Below are 20,461 nucleotides of genomic sequence, written 5' to 3'. Positions count from 1 at the left end.
TGCATCAAACTGGTAGCCCTTCACATTAACAGGTACCCAAGAAGTAGCTCTCAATTTCAAAAGGTTGGTGACCCCTGATCTAGATAGATGTATTTAGATCATCTCAACCTGCCCATCCCTACAGCCTACATCCATGATTTAGCTGTAAAATAAAATACTTCCATGTTTACAATAACAGGAAAAGCCGTTAAGTTTCTTTTTTTAAACAACTTTCTTTCGGCTTCTCCCGTTAGGGGGCGCCACAGCGGATCCTCCGCATGTTTGATTTGGCACGTTTTTACTCTGGATGCCCTTCCTAATGCAACCCTCCCCATTTATCCGGGCTTGGGACCGGCACTGAAAGTGGCTGGGGTTGGTTCCCTGACCGGGGATCGAACCCGGGCCGCAGCGGTGAGAGCGCCGCATCCTAACCACTAGACCACCAGGGGAATAGTTGAAAAGCCATGCTCAAGTGAAGTCGCCACACTGGGATTTAAACCCAGAACCCACTTTCAACGAGTGGAACTGAATTGGAAAGTAAGTGGACCATGAAAGATTTACATTTTACGCTTACATTTAGTGCTTTTGGCAGACGATTAACATTTATATAATATATACAACTGAGCAGTTTTGGATTAAGGGCCTTGCTCAGCAGCATAGTAGTGCTGGGATTTGATCTCATGACCTTCTGATCAAAAGTCCATCTTATCTTATTACTCTTTCCCCAGATCTGGATGCATTTATTACTAAAATTTAGCTTTGATATTCAGGTGAATTTTGGACAGTGACCTCCAAATCCTCAGTCTTCAAGGCCAATGGAAACTAATTGCCAGGGGAAGAAGCGCCAACTTTCTTTCTGCCTGCCAGGATGTTCTTTGTTAGGTACGCTAACACCTTAGTGTGAGCAGTGTAATGGTTAAGAATGTTTACAAATTATCAACATGCGATTAGATTTAATTTCAGAGCCTCACATAATCCCGTTCTTAAATCGTGTAATAGGTGATGATTAAGAGTAACCTTAAACCCATATAGTTTGTAATGATGGCACTTTAGCATGACAATTTAATACTTTATTCAAGATAAAATGTCTCTAAATACTTTAAATGTGTGGTACAAACAACACACCAAGAATTGCATTTAATATCATGTTTTATATAAAAGTTCACTTGTACAAACAGCAGCATTTTTAATAAGGTTAAATGGGTTTAACCTGCACAGGAAAGAACATGGAAACAGGTGCGAAAGGGAGAAAGATTTTAAGACTGTTTAACATGGATGAAGACAGCGGTCTAAGGATATATTTATCCTGATGCAACCTCAACGTCTTTGAGGACGATGGTTTTGGGGTTGATTCCCACGTTTTTAGTGGTGTTGTGCGTTTTATAGATGCCGATCAGGCGGTCAGCCATCTCAAACATGTTGTTCCTCAAAGAGATGATGATGAACTGAGCATTCTTGGTTTGTTCCTGATAAATGAGATAAAAGAAAAAGGTATGAGTTGTTGATGCTTTACACAAGGGTAAGGACATTTTAAAGTTTGAAGCATCAAGTATTCAAATGTTTTCACTAAGCCTTAATTTGGCACAAGAAATCACAATAATAAAATATAAAACAAACTATTAAAAGGAATGGAAAAAAACAAAAAGTTAACAGATCTGGAAGACTAAATCCTGTGAAAAGTGTAGTGAAAAGATGACAAAAAAACCCTCACATATATGTAGCAGGCCACAATGGACACGTTCTTGAAATCCAGTGCAGCGTCGATCTCGTCCATGAAGTATAGAGGCGTGGGCTTAAAGTGGTGCAGTGCAAAGACCAAAGCCAAAGAGCTCAGGGTCTTCTCACCTCCAGACAAGTTATAGATTTTCTTCCAGCTCTTCTTAGGAGGACGCACACTGGAAATTTTAAAATCTTAGTGTATTAATTTTTCATTTAAGATATTTTGAACTATAATTACTACAATGCTGATATAAAATTGTAATAAAGCCAAACTATTGTTTGTTCATGCAAAGTAAAAAAGCAATTTTTGTGTAACATTTGATCACTTTATATGTATCTAAAGGAGCCAACCCAATTTCTCAGCACTCCATCAGTAGCTGAAGGCCTTAACTTCGGAGGCCCTTTGCATTTGGTGCAGTGGCGGTTTAGTGTTAAGTCCCTGAGGCCCTCTGGTGTTCGTACCTAAACATGATGCCCTCAGAGAAAGGGTCCAGACTGTCTACAAGCTCCAGCTCAGCATCGCCCCCCAGTGTCAACATCTGGTAATTCTCCTTGAGTTTGTTGGTGATGATATTAAAACCAGCCATGAACTCGTTCAGCCTCTGTTTCCTCAGGTCTTCGCAGCTCCTCTTGAAATTGTCTCTCTGGTTGGTAATCTCATCCAGCTCAGCCACCCTCTGCAAATAAAGCTCCTCCTGCATGTACAAATACAAACAATGTGTTACAAGACTGCAGCAACCTAGCACGAGCGACTCATGAGTCTACTAAAGTGTCCACCTTCTGGATTGCATCGGGGACACACGGTTAAACATCGGTTAAACCATTTAGATCTGTAGCCATCTAATTTATAATACATGATTACTATGCACAAAAAATAATAAACAACCAAGCAACTCTTTCAGCTGGCAACAAGGTAAATATTGGCAGTGATTTTAGATTAAATACATTTTCCCTTTACTTTTTACCAGCAGCTTGTGTAGTTTTAAATGGGTAAGTAACATTGTAATATTTAGACCAGACCATCAAGCTGCATCATTCTGGTATTTATGATCAGAGTTTTAACACTTCCAAGAGATATAGCAAAGATGATGGAAATCATGCCTATATTCAAAACACTGTCCACATACCTTCTTCTTAAACTCTGCTATAGCTCCCAAATTGGGCTTCATCTGGGCACAGCGATCCTCCAAAAGAGCAATTTCGTTTTTGATGACATCTGGGCTTTTAATGGCCTCCAACTGCTCTGTGGTCAGCTTAGGCAATTCCTCTGCTGGTTTATCATCAATCGAGTGCAGAGCAAGCTTTGTAGACTGAGGAGGAAGAAAAGAATAAACTACAATAATACTGTAATATTTAGACAGAACCACATGTCTGGGTAGTTTACATAATTGGGTAAATATAAAGTTGCCTAGTTTAAGCGCTCACCTCTTTTTCCCAGTGTTTGATCTTATTCTGACACTCGGAGATGGCAGTGTCGATTTGCTCCACTTTCAGCCGAACATTTAGCGACTCTTTCTGTAAAACATGCTCTTGTTCCTGAAGGGCCTTGATCTCCTGCAGGACACCCCGATGCATTTCCTGCACTTCGGGCAGTGCCTCCTAAAGTTTGAGGTATGTCAGTAGTTACACACCAAAGACCATGAACAGGCATATGAATAATCTGATTTATTTATAAAAAAATATATATAATAATAAATTGGCTTAATTTCTGCCCTGAGAGTTAAAGTCTCACTTGCAAGTAGGAGGTGGCAGCTGACTGTTTAAGGCATTGGATTTTAGATCAGAAAGTCACGAGTTCAAACCCCAGTACTACTAAGATGCCACTGATGGGGGCCCTTGAGAAAGGCCCTTACCTGCTCAGGTGTAAGTCATACTGGATAAGGGTGTCTGCCTAATGCGGTATATTTAAAGTAAACTCATGCTAAGCTCATGCGCACCTGCACAGAAGTTATTGCACAGGCTCCTAATTTGTCAAAGCATATTGAAAGTATTTCCTCTCCATGATTTAAACTCTTAAGCGCTATAATTAACAATAATTAAAAATAGGTAAAAGAGGTGCAAACTAAATATTAATTTATGTGCATATCGACATACTTCAGCCTCCTGGCAGGACTTCATGATCTCTCCTGCTTGATCCTCCAGTTTCTTTAGCTGCTCCGTGAGCTCCTCCATCAATTTCTCATTCTCTGCGATCTCGGTTTCTAGTCGTGTAACAGTCTCCTCTGCCTTTTTCAGATTACTGTCAAGAAAACAATGAGGTTAGCTGAATGGACAAAACTGTAAATTATAACTTGCTTAACTTGAAATGGTGGACATTGTAGTTTTCCAAATAAGAAAACACTGACCATTTTTAGACTGAGTTTAGAGAAACAGATGCTCAAAGCCTTTAAAAAGGGGATTATCTTTTTTAAAAATATTTATGTCAAGTTGGATTATTAAAGTTTATTAAAAAGGTGTTGTTTTGCTGGTGGCAGTAATAGTTATGTATTGCTATAGTATGTAGGCACAGTAGTGTTTCCTCTGCAGATCCATAAACATTGATGGCATAGGCAAACTTGTGAGCAGTTACGTGAGCAACATGCATCTCTTCTCAAAATAAACTGGAGAGATCCAATTTCCTGGATAAGACTACATGTAGGTTTTTTTTTACAGAACCTCCAGAGTAACTCTTACTATTTTATGAGTTCAGGTATCAGGTTGCAATAGAGCCACAGTCTTGGGTATATCAAAATTAAATAAATAAAGTTGTCAGATTTGCAAAAACCATATAGATTGTCAGACTGGTATAATAGACCACAGAGAAGACCTACAGTACAAAATCAAGCCACGGTGACAAATTTTCAGCTCTGCCTATATGCCATGGCTCAGCTCACATGCTACCTGGGCAAGAATTGTAACCAAATTCAAGACACGTATGATTTAGTGGTTGAAAAGGCAACAATATGACGAATTATGGGTAATTTGCTAAGTCTAGGTACACTGGTAGACCAAAAAAAAAAAAAAAAAAAAATCCTTTAGTTACTCCCTTTTCACAAGTTCACATACCGTCCTGCTGTCTTGATGGCCACTTGGGCTTTGGTGATTGCTGAAGAGCATTCATCTAGCTCTTTGTTGATTTTGTCCAGTTTGTCCTGTTGGGCCTTCAGCTTGTGGCTGTTGATGTCCACAATTAGGTTGTGGAGTCGTTTCACCTCAGCTTCTACCTTTCCTGCCTTGTTGGATGCTGCCTCATAATCTTTAAAAGACAAAATTAAGTGTGACTTAGAAATGTTGGTCACAAAGCAAAACTCAGAAGCTTCTGTTTTAGAGGTACACAGCACTTTACACTATAATAGCTCTCCTGTTTCAATGTGACTCGGCTGTAACAGCACTAACGCGTGTTAAAGTACCACGGTGGCGTTGACTATACAGTGTTATTACACTGAGGTCTTACTGTATGACTGCATACTATAAAAAACAGCAAACTTACTTTTCTTGAAGGCTTCCAGCTTCTTCTCCATCTGTTTTTGCTTGGCTTTGTCAGGGGCAGCAGCGATAACATTCGCTTCCAGCTCCTTCATCTGAGACTTCAGGTGAATCTCTTGCTCCTCAAGACTCTATAGAGAATAACACAAATCTAAATTTGCAATGCTTTGTGGAAAACCGTGCTGTCCTTCATGCGGTGGCGTGTTTTGATTAAAATGCACGGAGATGTTAAGATAACACGAGTATGTGTTCTTTCCTTTTAAAGCTGTCAGGCATTCTGTGAGCCTTTTCGAGGTGTGTATTTTGGCTGACCTGAATGCTGGCTGTGTATTTCTCCAACGTGTTCTTCATGTCTCTGAGCTCTCGTCTCTGTTTGTGCACGCTCTCCTCGAGCTGCTGTTTCCTTTGCTGCCAGCCCTGCAGCTGCACCACCTTCTCTTTTAATGCACTCTCCATTTTGTCCAGCTACACACACACACACACACACACACACACACACATGCACATGAGGATGTGGTAGAATAGTGGTCTAAAATGTGCAACAGATGGAATCGGGTGGATGATCTCACCTGTTCCTGTGTGACTTCAGTGCCAATAGAAGAGCCCATTCTGCCTTTCATTACACGTCCTCCTCCTCCAGTCATAGTGCCTGAGGGAGAGTTAAAGAAAATAGTCATTAGAGAATCAAAATAGTGCTTTTGTGTTATAAATCACACTAAAACTATTTATTTTTATTACCAGCCTGTTCGATGATTTGTCCCTGCAGTGTGACCACTCTCCACCGTTTGTCTTTCTGGAAGGCCACTTTAGTTGCCTGCTCCAGGTCTTTAGCCACTAGTGTGTCTCTCAGGGCGAAATAAAAGGCAGGACGCACTGAATCGTCCTTTACTTTCACCATATCAAACAAACGGGGAATGTTCTCTGGTGTGGAAATCGTTTTCATGTTTCTCTCCCAGACCTTCATCTACAACAATAATTAAAAAATAAAATAAATAAATACATTTATAAAAAAAAAAAAAAAAAAAAAAAAAAACTTGGCACACCTCAGTATTTATATTCAAACAGTTTACAATAAAATACTGGTTATGCATTTTTTACTTGTCTTTTTCCTCAAGCAAAAGCTCAGTGAAACAGAGGTCAGATTGCAGAAGCTGATTTTCATATAGTAAACAAGCCAACAAAGTAGAAGTGGTCTGAAATCTGTTAGTCTAAACAATCAGATTTCATTTATAGCCTGTTATTTTTATTTATAGTTATCTAGCAGGCAAGATCTAAACCAGAGAAAGAAGATAAATCCTGTCTGATGTAGCATCTCAAGTCAAGAGGCTTTTATCTTGGAAAGATTGTATTGTTTCACTGTGTACTGAACTGTAAATGGTTGGAATGACAATAAAGCCTACTGGAATACTTGACTTAACTTGAGATGCAAACCAGTCATAACACCTAAGAACAGACATTTCATCTTAAACACCTAGAAAACATCTCAAAAGTCTGCCCAGTTCCTGACCAACATTCTGTGATCAGATGAAATGAAGATTAACTTGTATGGCTGCCTATTAAATTGGGTCACTGTTTATTAGGGATATAACGGTACACGTATTTGTACCATTTTACTTATACTTACAAATACTTATGAATCAAACTGTATATGTAAGCAAATTGCATTTCAAAGGAATGCGATTTGATGCTATAACCAAAGCCCTACAGCACCATTTTCAAATTCCTTCTCGAGCTGCTGTAAACATATTACAACACAAAAATTCATTCGTACCTTGTCTAGACCAATGAAGGTCGCCACTCCGATATTCTGGGCCTTAAGGAAGGTGACACATTTCTGAGCGGTGTCGATGGTGTCCACCACAATATTATCAAGTGCACCACAGCTTGACGAGATTGCAATGTCATACTTTTCATCAATGGCTCCCAGATCACCCTGAAGTGAACCAGAATGGAAAATCCCTTAGTTATGCATAAAAGCAAACACTTGCTGAGAAAAACCTTTGAACATTGTTGCATTCTGTAACTCACCAGACGTCCCAAGATGCCGGGGATCTTGCCAATGAGTTTTTGCTGCATGAGCGCATCGAGTACTTTGCCTCGGCTACGAGTGGAGGACAGAGAGGACTTGGCCTCTTCAACCTTCTGCCTCATGTCCCTGACTGTAGCCTGGGTCTGTCCATCCTGCTCAGAAATTTGCTTCAACTCTTCCTCATCCTGCACACACACGCACAAAATATTGGCTTATACATTAAAAAGCCACCAAGTATTCGATTAAACATTAGCAAAGAGCTTGTCAACTGTCAACAAGTAAGTCCCAAAGCACAAATATCTATTTAAAAAAATAATTGAATAAATACCCTTTTAAGATCCTGCTCACACTTTGGCACTTTGACCTTGAGCTCTTTGATGGCAGCTCTTCTGTCTCGGAGTGTGTCAGCAGTTCCCTGTAGAGCGTCTTTAGCCTGGTTGAGCTGTGAAACGGCTGTGTTGTGCTGACTCAGGTAGATGTCCAGCTCGGACTGAGCAACATCCATCTGCGAGCGAGTCTCATTCACAGCTTTGCTTAGCTCCAGAAGCTCCTTCTCTTTTTGCTGAGGAGAAGAGGGAAAAGTTTTGATTAAAAAGGTACATCCATATAATGTAGTTATTGCCTAAACTGTTATTTATATGTGCACATTTAAGCCAAATTATAATAAGTGTAAATTTACACTTATGCACATCTAACATTCTCTGAAGCAGGCAGATTTAGTGTCCGTTGTTGTGATTGAGGAATAGCAAACCTCCTTTTCCTGCTGCAGGCCACTGGTCTCCTCCTTCAGACACTCCATCACCTGGGCCAGGGCTGCTTCCTCCATAACCTTATCTTTCTCTAGCATGTCTTTCTGGGCAGAAGCCTCAGTGATTATCTTTTCACTGCTTGCAGGAATATTTTTCACTTCTTCCAACTGATATATGTGAGAGAGATAGAGAGAGAGAGGAGAGAGAATGAATATATCTTAAAAATGTATAATGCATCATTGTGGATTAACTTCCACCAGTATGTAAAAGTGTGTAGTAAAGCATTATCATTGCTCATCTGTTTATGTAACTGATTAAGTATGTATTCTGTTACCCTGTGATATCTACTGTGATGCAGGAGATGTAAAAATCAGGGTGGGGGGTGAGACAGTCCCATAAACGATTATAAAGCACAGCCCTAAGGAGTGAAATTCGCCTGCAATTGTTACATAAAGTCATACTTCACAGGCATCTCACAGAACATGGCACCCCAGGGAGCCAAACTGCCCCGCTTCCATGACCCCTGAAAAACACGTTCCTATTTATGACCGACTGTTTTGGTTTTTACGAAAGCCCACGCAAGAGGGGGAGGGACCGAGAAAGATAATGCAAAACAGTAGTAAAACTGTCATCCTTTCAAAGTTAATAGAACAGGCAATGGTTTTGGTCTGTCCACAAAATCACAAGCCATAATTCAGACATTACAGACCGACAGTGATCATATTAAAATTAAAATTTAGCCCTGCTTTATACACCCTACAACACCATTCTCTAAAGAACACACCCAACTGTAAATGTTCAGACATATAAAATCACAGATTATCTACAATGATGCCATAAAAATACAAACAGATCAAACAAGAACAAAAGGTGCAATTTTAAACCCCAGAATGTTGGCTGCAAATGTTTTGCACTTCCTGTGAAGCACCACTCCCACACTAATAGATGTCAAACCGACTTGGGTCCACACAGCTGAATCAGATTTCATCATTTGCTCATACTCATGTTGATGCAAGATGACAGTTCCATTCATTAAGATGGCGACTCATTCAAGCAACTTGAATATTGTACGAATGGAAATCTCTTTAAATTGCAAAATCTGCTTAAAATTGGTAAGACACAAACTAGGGAGAGTGCACAAGTTTCTTCCCTATAAAATATTATATATATATATATATATATATATATATATATATATATATATATATATATATATATATATATATATATATATATATATATATTATTATTAATTATTATTATTATTGGGTCTAACCAGAGTGCAAGTGCAGGATATATAAAAACGTGCAGAACATAGTTAAAATCCCTCAGGAATATATTGAGTGGCAGACTGCAAGTTTGTTTTGCACTTTAAGTGCATTTATTACTCAACCTAAACCTTTATTATTAAAGCAATATGGATTCTTTAGCATTGTATGTCCAGCTTCAAGTTAAAGTATGGTGAAATAAGTAGAAAGTCAAGTTTATATTAAATGTAAAACACGCAGACACACAAATATGTACAAATCTGGATTATCCAAATGGGGTCTAACAAATTTAAACAATGATTTATTCTATTTTGTTTATATATTTTATCACACACACACACACACACACACACACACAGAGACACACACACAGACACACACACAGACAGACACACACACAAATAAAATAAAGCATCAATTATTACACTTACTTTTTCCTTGTCCTTTTGCAGCTGTTTGTGGAGTTTCTTGGTCTTGTTCTTGGTGTGCTTCAGCTTCTCACGCACCTCCACATCCTGAAGGTCCAACTGAGTGAACTTCTCCTTCTGGCTCTCAATAAACTTGGTCAGCTTGCCCATTTTCCTGGAGAGACAGTGATCTTTGACTAAGCTATGACTGTGCATATGCTACCATTTCCATGAAGGCAGAAGGTGGGGTAATGAAATAAGTGTACAAGACAAGCACTTCAAATCACTATTCTTTTAGCTTTGACAATATACCATATGCTATAGAAACTATTCATAGGGCCAGTACCATAAGCTAACCATCCGAATATTGCAGTGATTGTAGAAGACATCATGATGCATCTAACACACACACAGGGGGAAAAAACAGAGGCCAAAAGAGTCAGGCCCTGTGCGATCTTACTTTTCCACATTCTTCAGGGCTTCATTCTTCTCCTTCATTTCCTCTGTGAGCTGGGTGCTTTTTTCAGTCAGTCCCTTGGTGTCCTCGTGGATCTGTTGTTTTTCTGCTTCCTTTTCGGCCGCACGCTGCAGCAAATCATGTCTAATTTACAAAAAGGAAATAGAAAAAATAGACATAAAATTCTGAACAGTCTTAATTGTAGACATTCATGACTTTGCAGGCCAATGAAAGACTCATTATCACACCTAGATATAATTATTACCATTTTGATAAATGATTTAATTTCCATTAAGACCTATTAAATATCTAAAACATGGGAAAGGGTTGCTATGAAGGGGGTTGTGTTCAAATATCTGGGTCACTGGTTAATGCATGCCTTAAAATAAGTAAAACCAAACAAACAAACAAAAACAAAACCCACCAAGCAAATAAATAAAATGCTAATAAATGCAACCTTTCATAAAAGTCAAACTATCAAAAACAAGTGTAGTTTAGTGTCTTATTTTTGTTCCTGTAAACCTCCATGAAATTCACTGGACTTGTTCTTCAATTGTTTTAAATGAAACGACTTATTATTCATTAAATATCTGTAATACGTTATCACTACACAACACTTACACATTAAATCGTTTTAATTAATTTTTTACACAACTGCATAATGCAGACATTTTCCAGATTCTGCACCATTATGAGGGCAGTTTTACACCAAGTGTAATCTGTGTGAACACTGTAATAAACTCAAATGGATTATGCCTTCAGACTTGCTCATGGATTCCAGTTTTAATCCATTCAGCAGCACAATGCAGCAAATTACTTATGAGCCATAAAATCTAAATTGTTAATCTACCAGGAAAGCCAGAGGGAAAAAAAGCTTTAGCTCTTCCATTTTTCTCTCCCATAACTTTCCATCAGGTCTGAAATTATTGAGCGTGTATGTGGACCTTACACATAGAACTGGCAGAGATGGCTTCTCTTCTTAAACATGTCATTCTCCAGAGTGAGAAATTCCACTGCTTTATTCTTTTCACCCTCCAGAGCATTCTTCTCCTTCTCAACCATCTTGACACGATTAAGCTGAAATGGAAAAAGAAAGTGTCACTTCAACAGACCCTTTAATTCTAAGTAGACCATTCTAGGCAACATCAGAATGATTGTTTACTAGCATTAAACCATGTGGTTATGCAGGTTAGACTGAGTGGAAGTTAATCATCGGCCTCCTCCTCCTCCACCACCACCAATCAACCATTAAATTAAAACCACATTGACAAGTAATCTGCAGAACATTGATCACAGTGGCACCTGTTTTGCAATAAACAAGTTAGTTTTCCAAGTGTAAAACAAAATAATGGGCAAGTCTAAGGTTCTGAGTGACTATGACAAGGGCCAAGCTGTGATGGCTCAATAACCGGGTCAGAGCATCTTTAAAACACCAGGTCTTGAGGAGTGTTTCTGGTGCATAGGAGTCAGGGCCCACGAGAAGAGATGGCACCAGAGCACACTATGGAAAGGAAGCAAACCGATGGGGGTAACGTTCTGCTAGTCAAACCTTTGGTACGGACATTTGCGTGGATTTAACTTTGACACATAGCACCTACTTAACCATTAAGGAGACAAAGTTACACCCCTTCATAAGAACAGTACTCCCTAATAGAAGCTGCATCTTTCAGATGGATAATTTTAATCTAGAGGTAAAGAATGGTCCAAATTCAACTGATCATCTGAGTCATGCTGGACAAATCCATTTTGACCCACCTCGCAACTTAAGACATTTTGCTGCCACAGAACTCTGTAAACCTTCAAAAGTCTTGTGGTTACAGGGTTAGGGTTAGGGTTAGGGTTAGGCATCGTGTGCAACCTAGTGCAAACCATTTTAGTATCTTCTCATGAGACAAGACTGCAGAAATGAAACTTGGATATAATTTTGGGTAGTCAATGTGTAGCAGTACAGATTTACTGTCCTCTGAAAATGACTGAACATACAGACATTGTCAAAATAACTGGACACAAAAGTGAGTACACCCCAAGTGATCACAGCTGTACGTCGTCATGTTTGTTTTTGTCTGCTTGTCAGAAGCCTCTTCTGAAGCTGGTTTGCAAAAAAAAAAAAAAAAGGTTTGCTGAAGACAACCTTTGCAAAAGCATGAATTACTGGAACCATGTCCTGTGGTCTGAAACCAAGATAAATTTGTTTGGCTCAGATGGTGTCCAGCATGTGTTTCGATGCCCTGGTGAGGAGAACTAAGAAAACTGTCTTGCCTACAGTTAAGCACAGTGGTGGCAGCATCAGGATCTGGGGCTGCATGAGTACTGCTGGTACAGGGGAGCTGTGGTTTATTGAGGGACACATGGATTCCAACATGTCCTGTGACATTCTGAAGCAGAACATGATTCCCTCCCTTCCAGAAACTTCCAGAACGAACAGCAGTTTTCCTACATAATAACAACCCAAAACAATCCGCCAAGATGACAACGGCCTTGCTGAGGAAGGTGAGGGTGATTGAGTGACCAAGTATGTCTCCAGACATTAAACATAAGCATCACAAACTACCAAATATTTCTTGAATAATCTTTAAATTAAATATCCATTGTCCATCTTATCATTACAAGCATCACTTCTCCAAACAGATGATATTGAACAGATTTTATTTGTATTTAAATTTAACATGTAACTGAACAAAATCCTAAATTGTCTTCCCTAATACATGATTAAAAAACTACAAGACTACTACAACAGGTTGCACTGAGAAAAGAGAGGTTTCAAATTGTTGCCAACTTACTGACAGACCTAGCCTTTCAGTGCTAATTCAGACTGAATTTTATTCTTGCTGTGGCCTGCAACTTTAAATAACATCCCCCACACAGTGTGAAAGTTCACTTTGTGTCCAGGTCAAACCACTGGAAGAGTGCCATTATTTTCATTATTTATAATTTTACTCTGTTCTGCCATTAAGTTCCTGTGATTAACAGTGCCTAAAAGCGAGTGACACAATGCATGTTAAGCATGCATGCCCAACATCCTTCCAACAACCTTTAGGCAATTCCTTTGGCGATACAGTTATTGTGCACAATTTATCATTTACGGTTGTGTTTTTAACTTTGTAATGTAACTCACTGCACTCATCCAGGACTACAACATTTAGATCAGGCTTTTGGTCTTAATTTTAGTCAATTGAACATATTGTTTGTTGTTGGCATGAATTTGTTTAACAACGTTTCTATCTCATGTAATTTTTCTTTGAATGATTTGGCCACACAAATGCTTTACACGCCTTATTTAAAACTTATTTGGTATATGATCAGATTATATATTTCTAATACAGTAAAATGTTTTATGAAACCATATTACATAATACATCTACTATTAAGTTTTACTTTTAAGTCAGCTCAGTAACACAATGCAGATATACTCACTAACTAGAGTCATAATATTCATAAACTAAATTGAGTGATGTAAACATGAAAATATAAAACTTACTTTAGTGCATAATTTGTCATTTAACCATCAATGTGTAAAACTAAGCTGGCTTACTACGGAGTTAAAAAAATACAATACAATAAAATAAAATAAAAAATAAAAAGCATGGTGTCTTACCATCTGGCTACCAAGAACTATGAACACTACCTAAACTACAATTTTTCACACTTTCAAAGTCCCACATGAATTTCGGTCAGATGGAAAGTATAAACACAAACAGTGCAAGAATGAATGACTTAAAGAGGTTCACAAGCAGGTGTTTCCTCTCTCACCTTTTCCCCTCTGTGCTCATTCAGTAGCTCCACTCGCCTGCACAGCGTGTTGATGGGTTCTTTGAGCCGGCAGGAGCCGATGATGTCCTCCAGGTATTCCAGCATGCCTTCGTCATGCTCCGTCTGTCCTTTGGGCTTCATCATCGCAATCTGCTCTACTTCTCCCTGATGAAAATAAGCAGTCACACACATACACCCACATCTTAGACTAGTTCAGCCTACTCTCTAGTGGTCTTAAACACATACAAGGGGAGAGAAAAAGCCTAAATATATAAGAACTAGCACAAAAGACTCATATTATATATAAAATATAATATACTTAGCTTATTGTTTAAGATTTTATGTACAAAATACATTTAATATGCTGATTCATGTTTATAAACAATTATTTTATTTGCTAAATTACAGGTTTAAGCCATTTTACAAATGCTAATGCTAAAATGATTTATAAAAACAAACAAACAAACAAAAAACCTACTAGAAAATAAAAAAAAATTGTAAAGAAAATCTTTGCACATAAGCCAAACAACTAACTTATTGTCTAAAAAGGTCTGAGCAATAAAAAAATATAAATAAGTAAAAAAATAAGTATATTTAAAGCACAGGACATTTATCTAAACTAAGGCTCAATGTTAGAAATTAAACAAAAAATATAATTGTATTTCTGTAAATAAAAAAGGGGAAAAACACAGACAGGCACAAATTATTATCATTTCTGCAAAAGCTATGATTTTTTTTAACAGGACCAACCAGTCATAAAATAAAACACCTACCTACTCTCCTCACCCACAACAATCCAATTAATCTACATTATTAATGCATTAATAGTTTAATGTTGATGCAGGACTACACTAACACAACAGCTATCCAAAACAAACAAACAAACAAACAAACAAAAAAAAAAAACCAAAAAAAAAAAAAAAAAAAAAAAAAAAACTGCGGGTTGCAGTAGACTATTAAACTCACATTAGCAGCATACTTACTACAAGCTCAACAAAAAGCAATACTTTAATTCTTGGCAAAAGTTTCTAAAACAAACTAATAGAAGAGAATTAAAGAAAGAACACCCAGAAAACAAATAAAATAAAATAAATACAGAACAAATAAAGTCAGACGTTAACAAAAGGATGACCACAAGATAATATTCAAATAAGCTGGCGAGGGAAGAGATGAAAAATAAAATAAATAAATAAATGAGTGTGCATGACCCTGCCTCACTGAAGCAGCACAAGTAATATTGGGGTTAGACCGTATTTTCTCACACACCAATATTTACGTGCTGCTAAAGTGGGGAAGGTATAACATAGGACTGTTGACCTCTGACCTTATTTGGGTAGCTCAGGTGAAATTTGAAATGATAATTTCCCCCCTCAAAATGCAGCAGTAGCTCCGTTTTTGCAATCCCCTTAAAACTCTAAAGCAGCAAATTATGGTTTGCACCTTTTTGCCAATGTTGAAAACCATGATGCGCTGCTATAGCAGTCTAAGGTCTGGGGTCATGTCAGCTGCGGTCTCACCAGATGAAATATCTATATGTAATCTAATGTGTTTAGATTTTAAATTCACCCTTGTAATAAAAAAAGGCCAACAACAAAAAAATAAAATAAAATAAAATAAATAAAAAATAAAAAAAAAGGGTCAGCAGTAAGAGTATGACAAAATAATAATGGTCATGGATTAAACACAACTTATGCATTAAAAAAAAAAAAATACATTTGAGAAAACAGACTTACCTGCAAAATGAGAAATCGGTTGTGGTCAAGGTCAATGCCATGGCTACGAAGCAAAGTTCCAACATCTTTGAAGGTTGCCTTTTTGCCATTGATATGGTAGGATGAGGAATTATCTTTACCGGCAGTTCTTGAAACGTAAAACTTGCTGTCGGGGATGACATCGTAGTCATCTCCTTCCTGAAATGGGGGAGGGGTACAGAAACAGCAGCAGAGCTCTTCAGCACTTGCAGCAAACAGCTGAAATTATTGGACAAGCTGCAATAAACATAGTACAGTACAGAAATGACGGCTCCTGGTCTGCTGTCAGACAAGCGCTTCATGACTTCATGACAAAGCAAAAATCTAAAATCGTGTGTGATGCAGAAAACTAACTGTATAATAATAATAAAAAAAAATTACAAATAAAAGGTGGTGGTGGGTGGGGGTCATGGAGGGGGAGTGGGGACTGTATATGCAAATAATCAAGTGGGTGTGTGTTGTGGACACTATATCTAAATAGAAATGTTATTTTTATAATTATAGAAAAAATATATATATATAATTTATACAATTATTAAAAACATTGCTCTAATATATTTTTTTAAATATATTTTTCTCACACACACACACACACACACACACACACACACACACACACACACACACACACACACACACTTTTCTTGAGAGCAAAAATACATAAAAAATTTACAAAAATGAACAAATGAAAAAATAGAAAGTACACAAAAATATACATGTGCGAAATAAGGGAGGTTCTAAAAATGTAAATAAAATCTAAGCATACTGCCTTAAAAAAAATAAATAAAAATGCACAGGAAACATTTTGCTGTCAAAGTTTTTAAGAAAGTTACAAAGTGTTTTTTTTTTTGTTTTTTTTTTACCTTGTCGATGATCTTCTGAAAGTGCACCTCTACAGTGCAGCTCTGGATGTCCTTGTGCCCGTCAGAGCTGTGAATAAGCACAGAGAGCTTTTTGGACCTGATTTTCTGAGCTCTGTATCCAAATACGAAAAGCATTGAGTCGATCACGTTTGATTTCCCGCTGCCGTTTGGGCCGATGATGCAGGAAAAGCGCTGAAAAGTGAGAAATTATACATTATTAAGAATATAAATTACTACTACTACTACTACTACTAATAATAATAACAACAACAACAACTGCCGCATGAGGACACCTAATATATTTTTCTCTAAGGTGCTCTTGAACTCTAAAATAGATTTCATTCCTTAACACTGATGTATTTTATAAATGTATTAAAACATTACCCTCATTATTTATACATGTACAATAGTAACCAGTGTTTACTGAAGCCAACCTAGTGCTTTTTTATGCTTGTACATTCCAAGAACTAAACACAGACATTTCTTACTGGACAGCTTGTGTATTTTGCTTTCTTTTTTTGATGGTTGGATTAAACTTTCAAGCCATTTGTCCAGTTAAACCAGTTAACAACTAAAAGACCTCAATAACAACTGTAATTTCCCTTGCATTGCAGGGATGTAATATCCACAATTAAATAAAACAAAAATAAATTAATAAGGCAGAACCCTTAACTGTGTTTTAGGGAGTCCTGGCCTTCGAAAACACACACTGAGAATGAGAAGTGTAAAAATTTCACAATCATAACTACTGTAAAGAGCACCGTGAGAACAAACTAAAATGGAGGGTGAGATGTGAAGTGAGAAAACACTAATAAGTGAGCTGTTCGTGAGACTAAACAGAATAAGTGTCGACGATTGTGACTTCATGTAACACATTTATTACATTTTTATTACCAACAAACAAAAACAGTTGCCTATAAAAGTTCACCAACAGAGTCTGTGGTGTAATAAAACTTGGTTTGTTGTACCTTATGAAAAGGCCCCAGGATCTGCTCCCCGGCATATGATTTGAAGTTCCGATTGACAATGTGTGTGATCATGAGGCGGGGAGCGCCCGGTTCGTTGGTCATCGCGGGGGGTGGGGGTGGAGGGATGCTACCGAGAATCTCCTCCAAGCTCCGGCTATCCACCGCTTCACCATCGGCATCTGCAACGGGGGTGGGGTGGGGATAGAGTGGGCAACTTTTATTCTGCACCATTCAAAACCATTCGATTCTGTATGTAGAGGCACAAGTTGGGGGGAGGGGAGAGCACAAACTAAACAAAAACTAAACAAACAAACAAAACAGGCAATGTGAAAGAACAAATGATTGGGGAAGTTACACTGCACTTAAATGATCTTTTCCAGATCTTAACCAATGCTTTTTTTAAACACATTTTTGATTATTAATATAAACATGCAGGGAAATCAAAGTTTTCATGAGTAGTGTCAACATTGTTTATGAAAAGAAAAAAAAAAAAAAAAAAAACTAAATATGGCTCATTGTATTGTTTTAGGCTGGTGGCTCATTACTATGAGACTTCTCTCAGACAAAAAGACAAACAGTCTGAAACGCAGTAATCTCTGTATTTTAACTAATGAGCATATTTTTCTCATATAAGCAGCACAGCGATCGTGCAACAATGATGACAAATCACTCAAATAAAGCCCCAACCATTCACACACGATCAGGATTTTTTTCCCGTGTGGGGCAAAAAAAATAAACAAAACAAAGTTGTTTTGCTTATAATAAATAACCCCTTTGTTACTTACCATTGCTCTGTCGTGCGTCCTGATCATCTGCGTGTACTTCATGAGTCTTTATTTCCTTCATCTCATCATCCGAGTCATCCTGATACACTTTCCCCCGGGACTTCGCAACCGAAGAGCTTTTAGTTGTTTTCGAGGGCATGTTCGGAAATAAAATCTGAAGAAAAAAAATGACAATCAGGAAAAATAGATCCGAAAACCAGAGCAGATGCTCGGCGTAGCCAGTGCTCGACCATCCTTAATCTGGATGGAAAGGAAAAACAAAAAACTAAAGAAAAAGGTGCACTCCGGCAACAAAAGCATCCCTGAACATGCGACGATGCATCGCTCGATTATTTTCGTGCGCTCCATAACACACAGAAAACTTGGTTCTTTGTTTGTTGTCAGTGCGCACACAACCTACGTTCGTGTTTAAAAGGGAAAAAAAAAAAAAAAAAAAAAAAGCATACGGTCTCTTTCAAAAATAGCTTGTTTAAAGTCGATATACTAACTATTTAAAAAACAAAACAAACAAACAAACAAACAAACAAACAAAAAATAAACACTATAGCCTTGATAAGAATAATAATAAAGAATAAAATATGCGCGCGCGCAACAACTTCCTCGTAATTTGGTCTGACAAAAGTAATCAAAGCAGGCACGAGCCAAGTCTAATTTAAAAGTAGCGAATTCTCCACCCCACCCCGCAAAATATGGTTTTGTGTTGCATGATGGCCAGCTACTACACGCACTCACACACAGCGCGCGCAGACAAAGCGCGAGCTGCCACAACGACGAAAACACTCATGGTGACGTTTCTCTGTCAACTCCAGGCAGCACGCGCCAATGGACGCTGCCAAACACGCCGTTTACTTTAGCTAAATACACTCTCACACACCTCACACAGTCTGTAAAGTCATTACGAAAGAGGTTTTTTTTTATCTCGGCGAGGAGATATTATGCACCACACACACACACGCAAATCATTGGACTAAGTAAGAGTGTCGGTGATCCAGCGCGCGAGCTGTCACAAAACCGGCAGACTGGAGGTATTGTGTGTGTGTGCGCGCGCGCGTGCTGCACATCAGCTTTTATTTCAACATTTAAAAGTAAAAAAAAAAAAAAGTGTCGAAGCTGCACGAGCGCACTTACAACATGGCAAGCGGGCTGATAACTGAACTACATACATAAATAACCCACTACCTGCCTTCCTACACACTTTCCCCAAGTACCCAAAGTACTTTCCCCATCTCCCCACCTTCCTAACTAACTAACCTCCAGCTACCATCCTACCTACCCACCCTCCCTCCTACATAATAACCCTCCTACACCGATACCATGCTACCTACCTCCCCTTCAACATAACTAATTACTGTCCTAACTAACTAACTGCATACCCTCCTACACATCTTATTACCTTTCTTCCTACCTTCATATCCACCTAACTAACTATCTACCCTCCTACATAACTAACGACATACCTACCCTCCTAACTACCTACCCAACATACACAACTACCTACCAAGGGTTTGGACACCCCCCTTTTCCACTGACATGTTATCCGCTTCCCGGTTGTACCCGAGAATGTTTTTTTTTTTACACATAAATGTATTTTTTTTGTTTTTGCGAAGTAGTAATGCATCTAACAGGAAGAGAAATGTCAAAAAAGAAAAAAAAGTCAAAAAATGGCTACTTGAGGAGTTGAGGAGAACCGGTGATATTTATATACACAGCGTTCGTTATATCAGGGAGATAAACATGTAACACAACTGTAACACAACTGTGTGTGTGTGTGTGTGTGTGTGTGTGTGTGTGTGTGTGTGTGCGCGCGCTGCTCGGCAGATTTAATGGCACCGGTTGACGTTTATGTTGCACTCGAAACTAAGGTTAAATTATAAATAAAAAAAAGTCCCGCTCACCTTAAATTTTTGTCGAATATTTTTTAGCTCCCACTGTGTGAGTGTTCCCGCGGTAATCCACAAAAATGGAAGTCGTGTAGTTTAATAACAAAACAAAAAAAATAAGAAAGAAAAGGCAAAAAGAAAATCCTCCTGTTCGTTCTCAGACTCCGCCGCGGTGTGGAGAGAAAAAAAAACTAACTTGAAAATGGCGCCTAAATTCGTTACAATCTGCCGCAAAGCATCATGGGAAAACATATCAGTCGTCCCTCAGAGAGCAAATTCAAAAAAGAGACGGTCCGAATTCAGTGCGCATGCGCCATTTTAGTGTCTTTGGTGTTACTTGTATATATTATTTAGTATATGTATATGTATATAATATATCATATATATTGTT

The 20,461-nt window shown here is 38.2% G+C and overlaps 1 protein-coding gene across 1 annotated transcript; it reads right to left on the bottom strand.

Annotated features, from left to right (window-relative positions):
• Window positions 1–1,110: 1,110 nt before the first annotated feature.
• smc4 (structural maintenance of chromosomes 4) lies at window positions 1,111–20,261 on the bottom strand. The gene is made up of 24 exons (XM_046876982.1): window positions 20,086–20,261; window positions 18,191–18,344; window positions 17,406–17,584; window positions 16,438–16,629; window positions 15,557–15,733; window positions 13,824–13,988; window positions 11,023–11,150; window positions 10,077–10,217; window positions 9,641–9,791; window positions 7,944–8,108; window positions 7,521–7,754; window positions 7,192–7,377; window positions 6,935–7,096; window positions 5,902–6,127; window positions 5,733–5,812; window positions 5,476–5,628; window positions 5,168–5,294; window positions 4,744–4,933; window positions 3,793–3,937; window positions 3,124–3,297; window positions 2,826–3,008; window positions 2,161–2,393; window positions 1,691–1,874; window positions 1,111–1,445 (listed from the first exon to the last, which is right to left on the bottom strand). The coding sequence occupies exons 2-24, from the start codon at window positions 18,327–18,329 to the stop codon at window positions 1,281–1,283; spliced, it is 3,879 nt and encodes a 1,292-aa protein (XP_046732938.1). The 5' UTR covers window positions 18,330–18,344; window positions 20,086–20,261; the 3' UTR covers window positions 1,111–1,280.
• Window positions 20,262–20,461: the final 200 nt, after the last annotated feature.

This window comes from Silurus meridionalis, chromosome 20, assembly GCF_014805685.1.
Source record: "Silurus meridionalis isolate SWU-2019-XX chromosome 20, ASM1480568v1, whole genome shotgun sequence".
NCBI classification, from domain to species: Eukaryota; Metazoa; Chordata; class Actinopteri; order Siluriformes; family Siluridae; genus Silurus; species Silurus meridionalis.
This window is presented reverse-complemented; position numbering and strand designations above follow the sequence as displayed.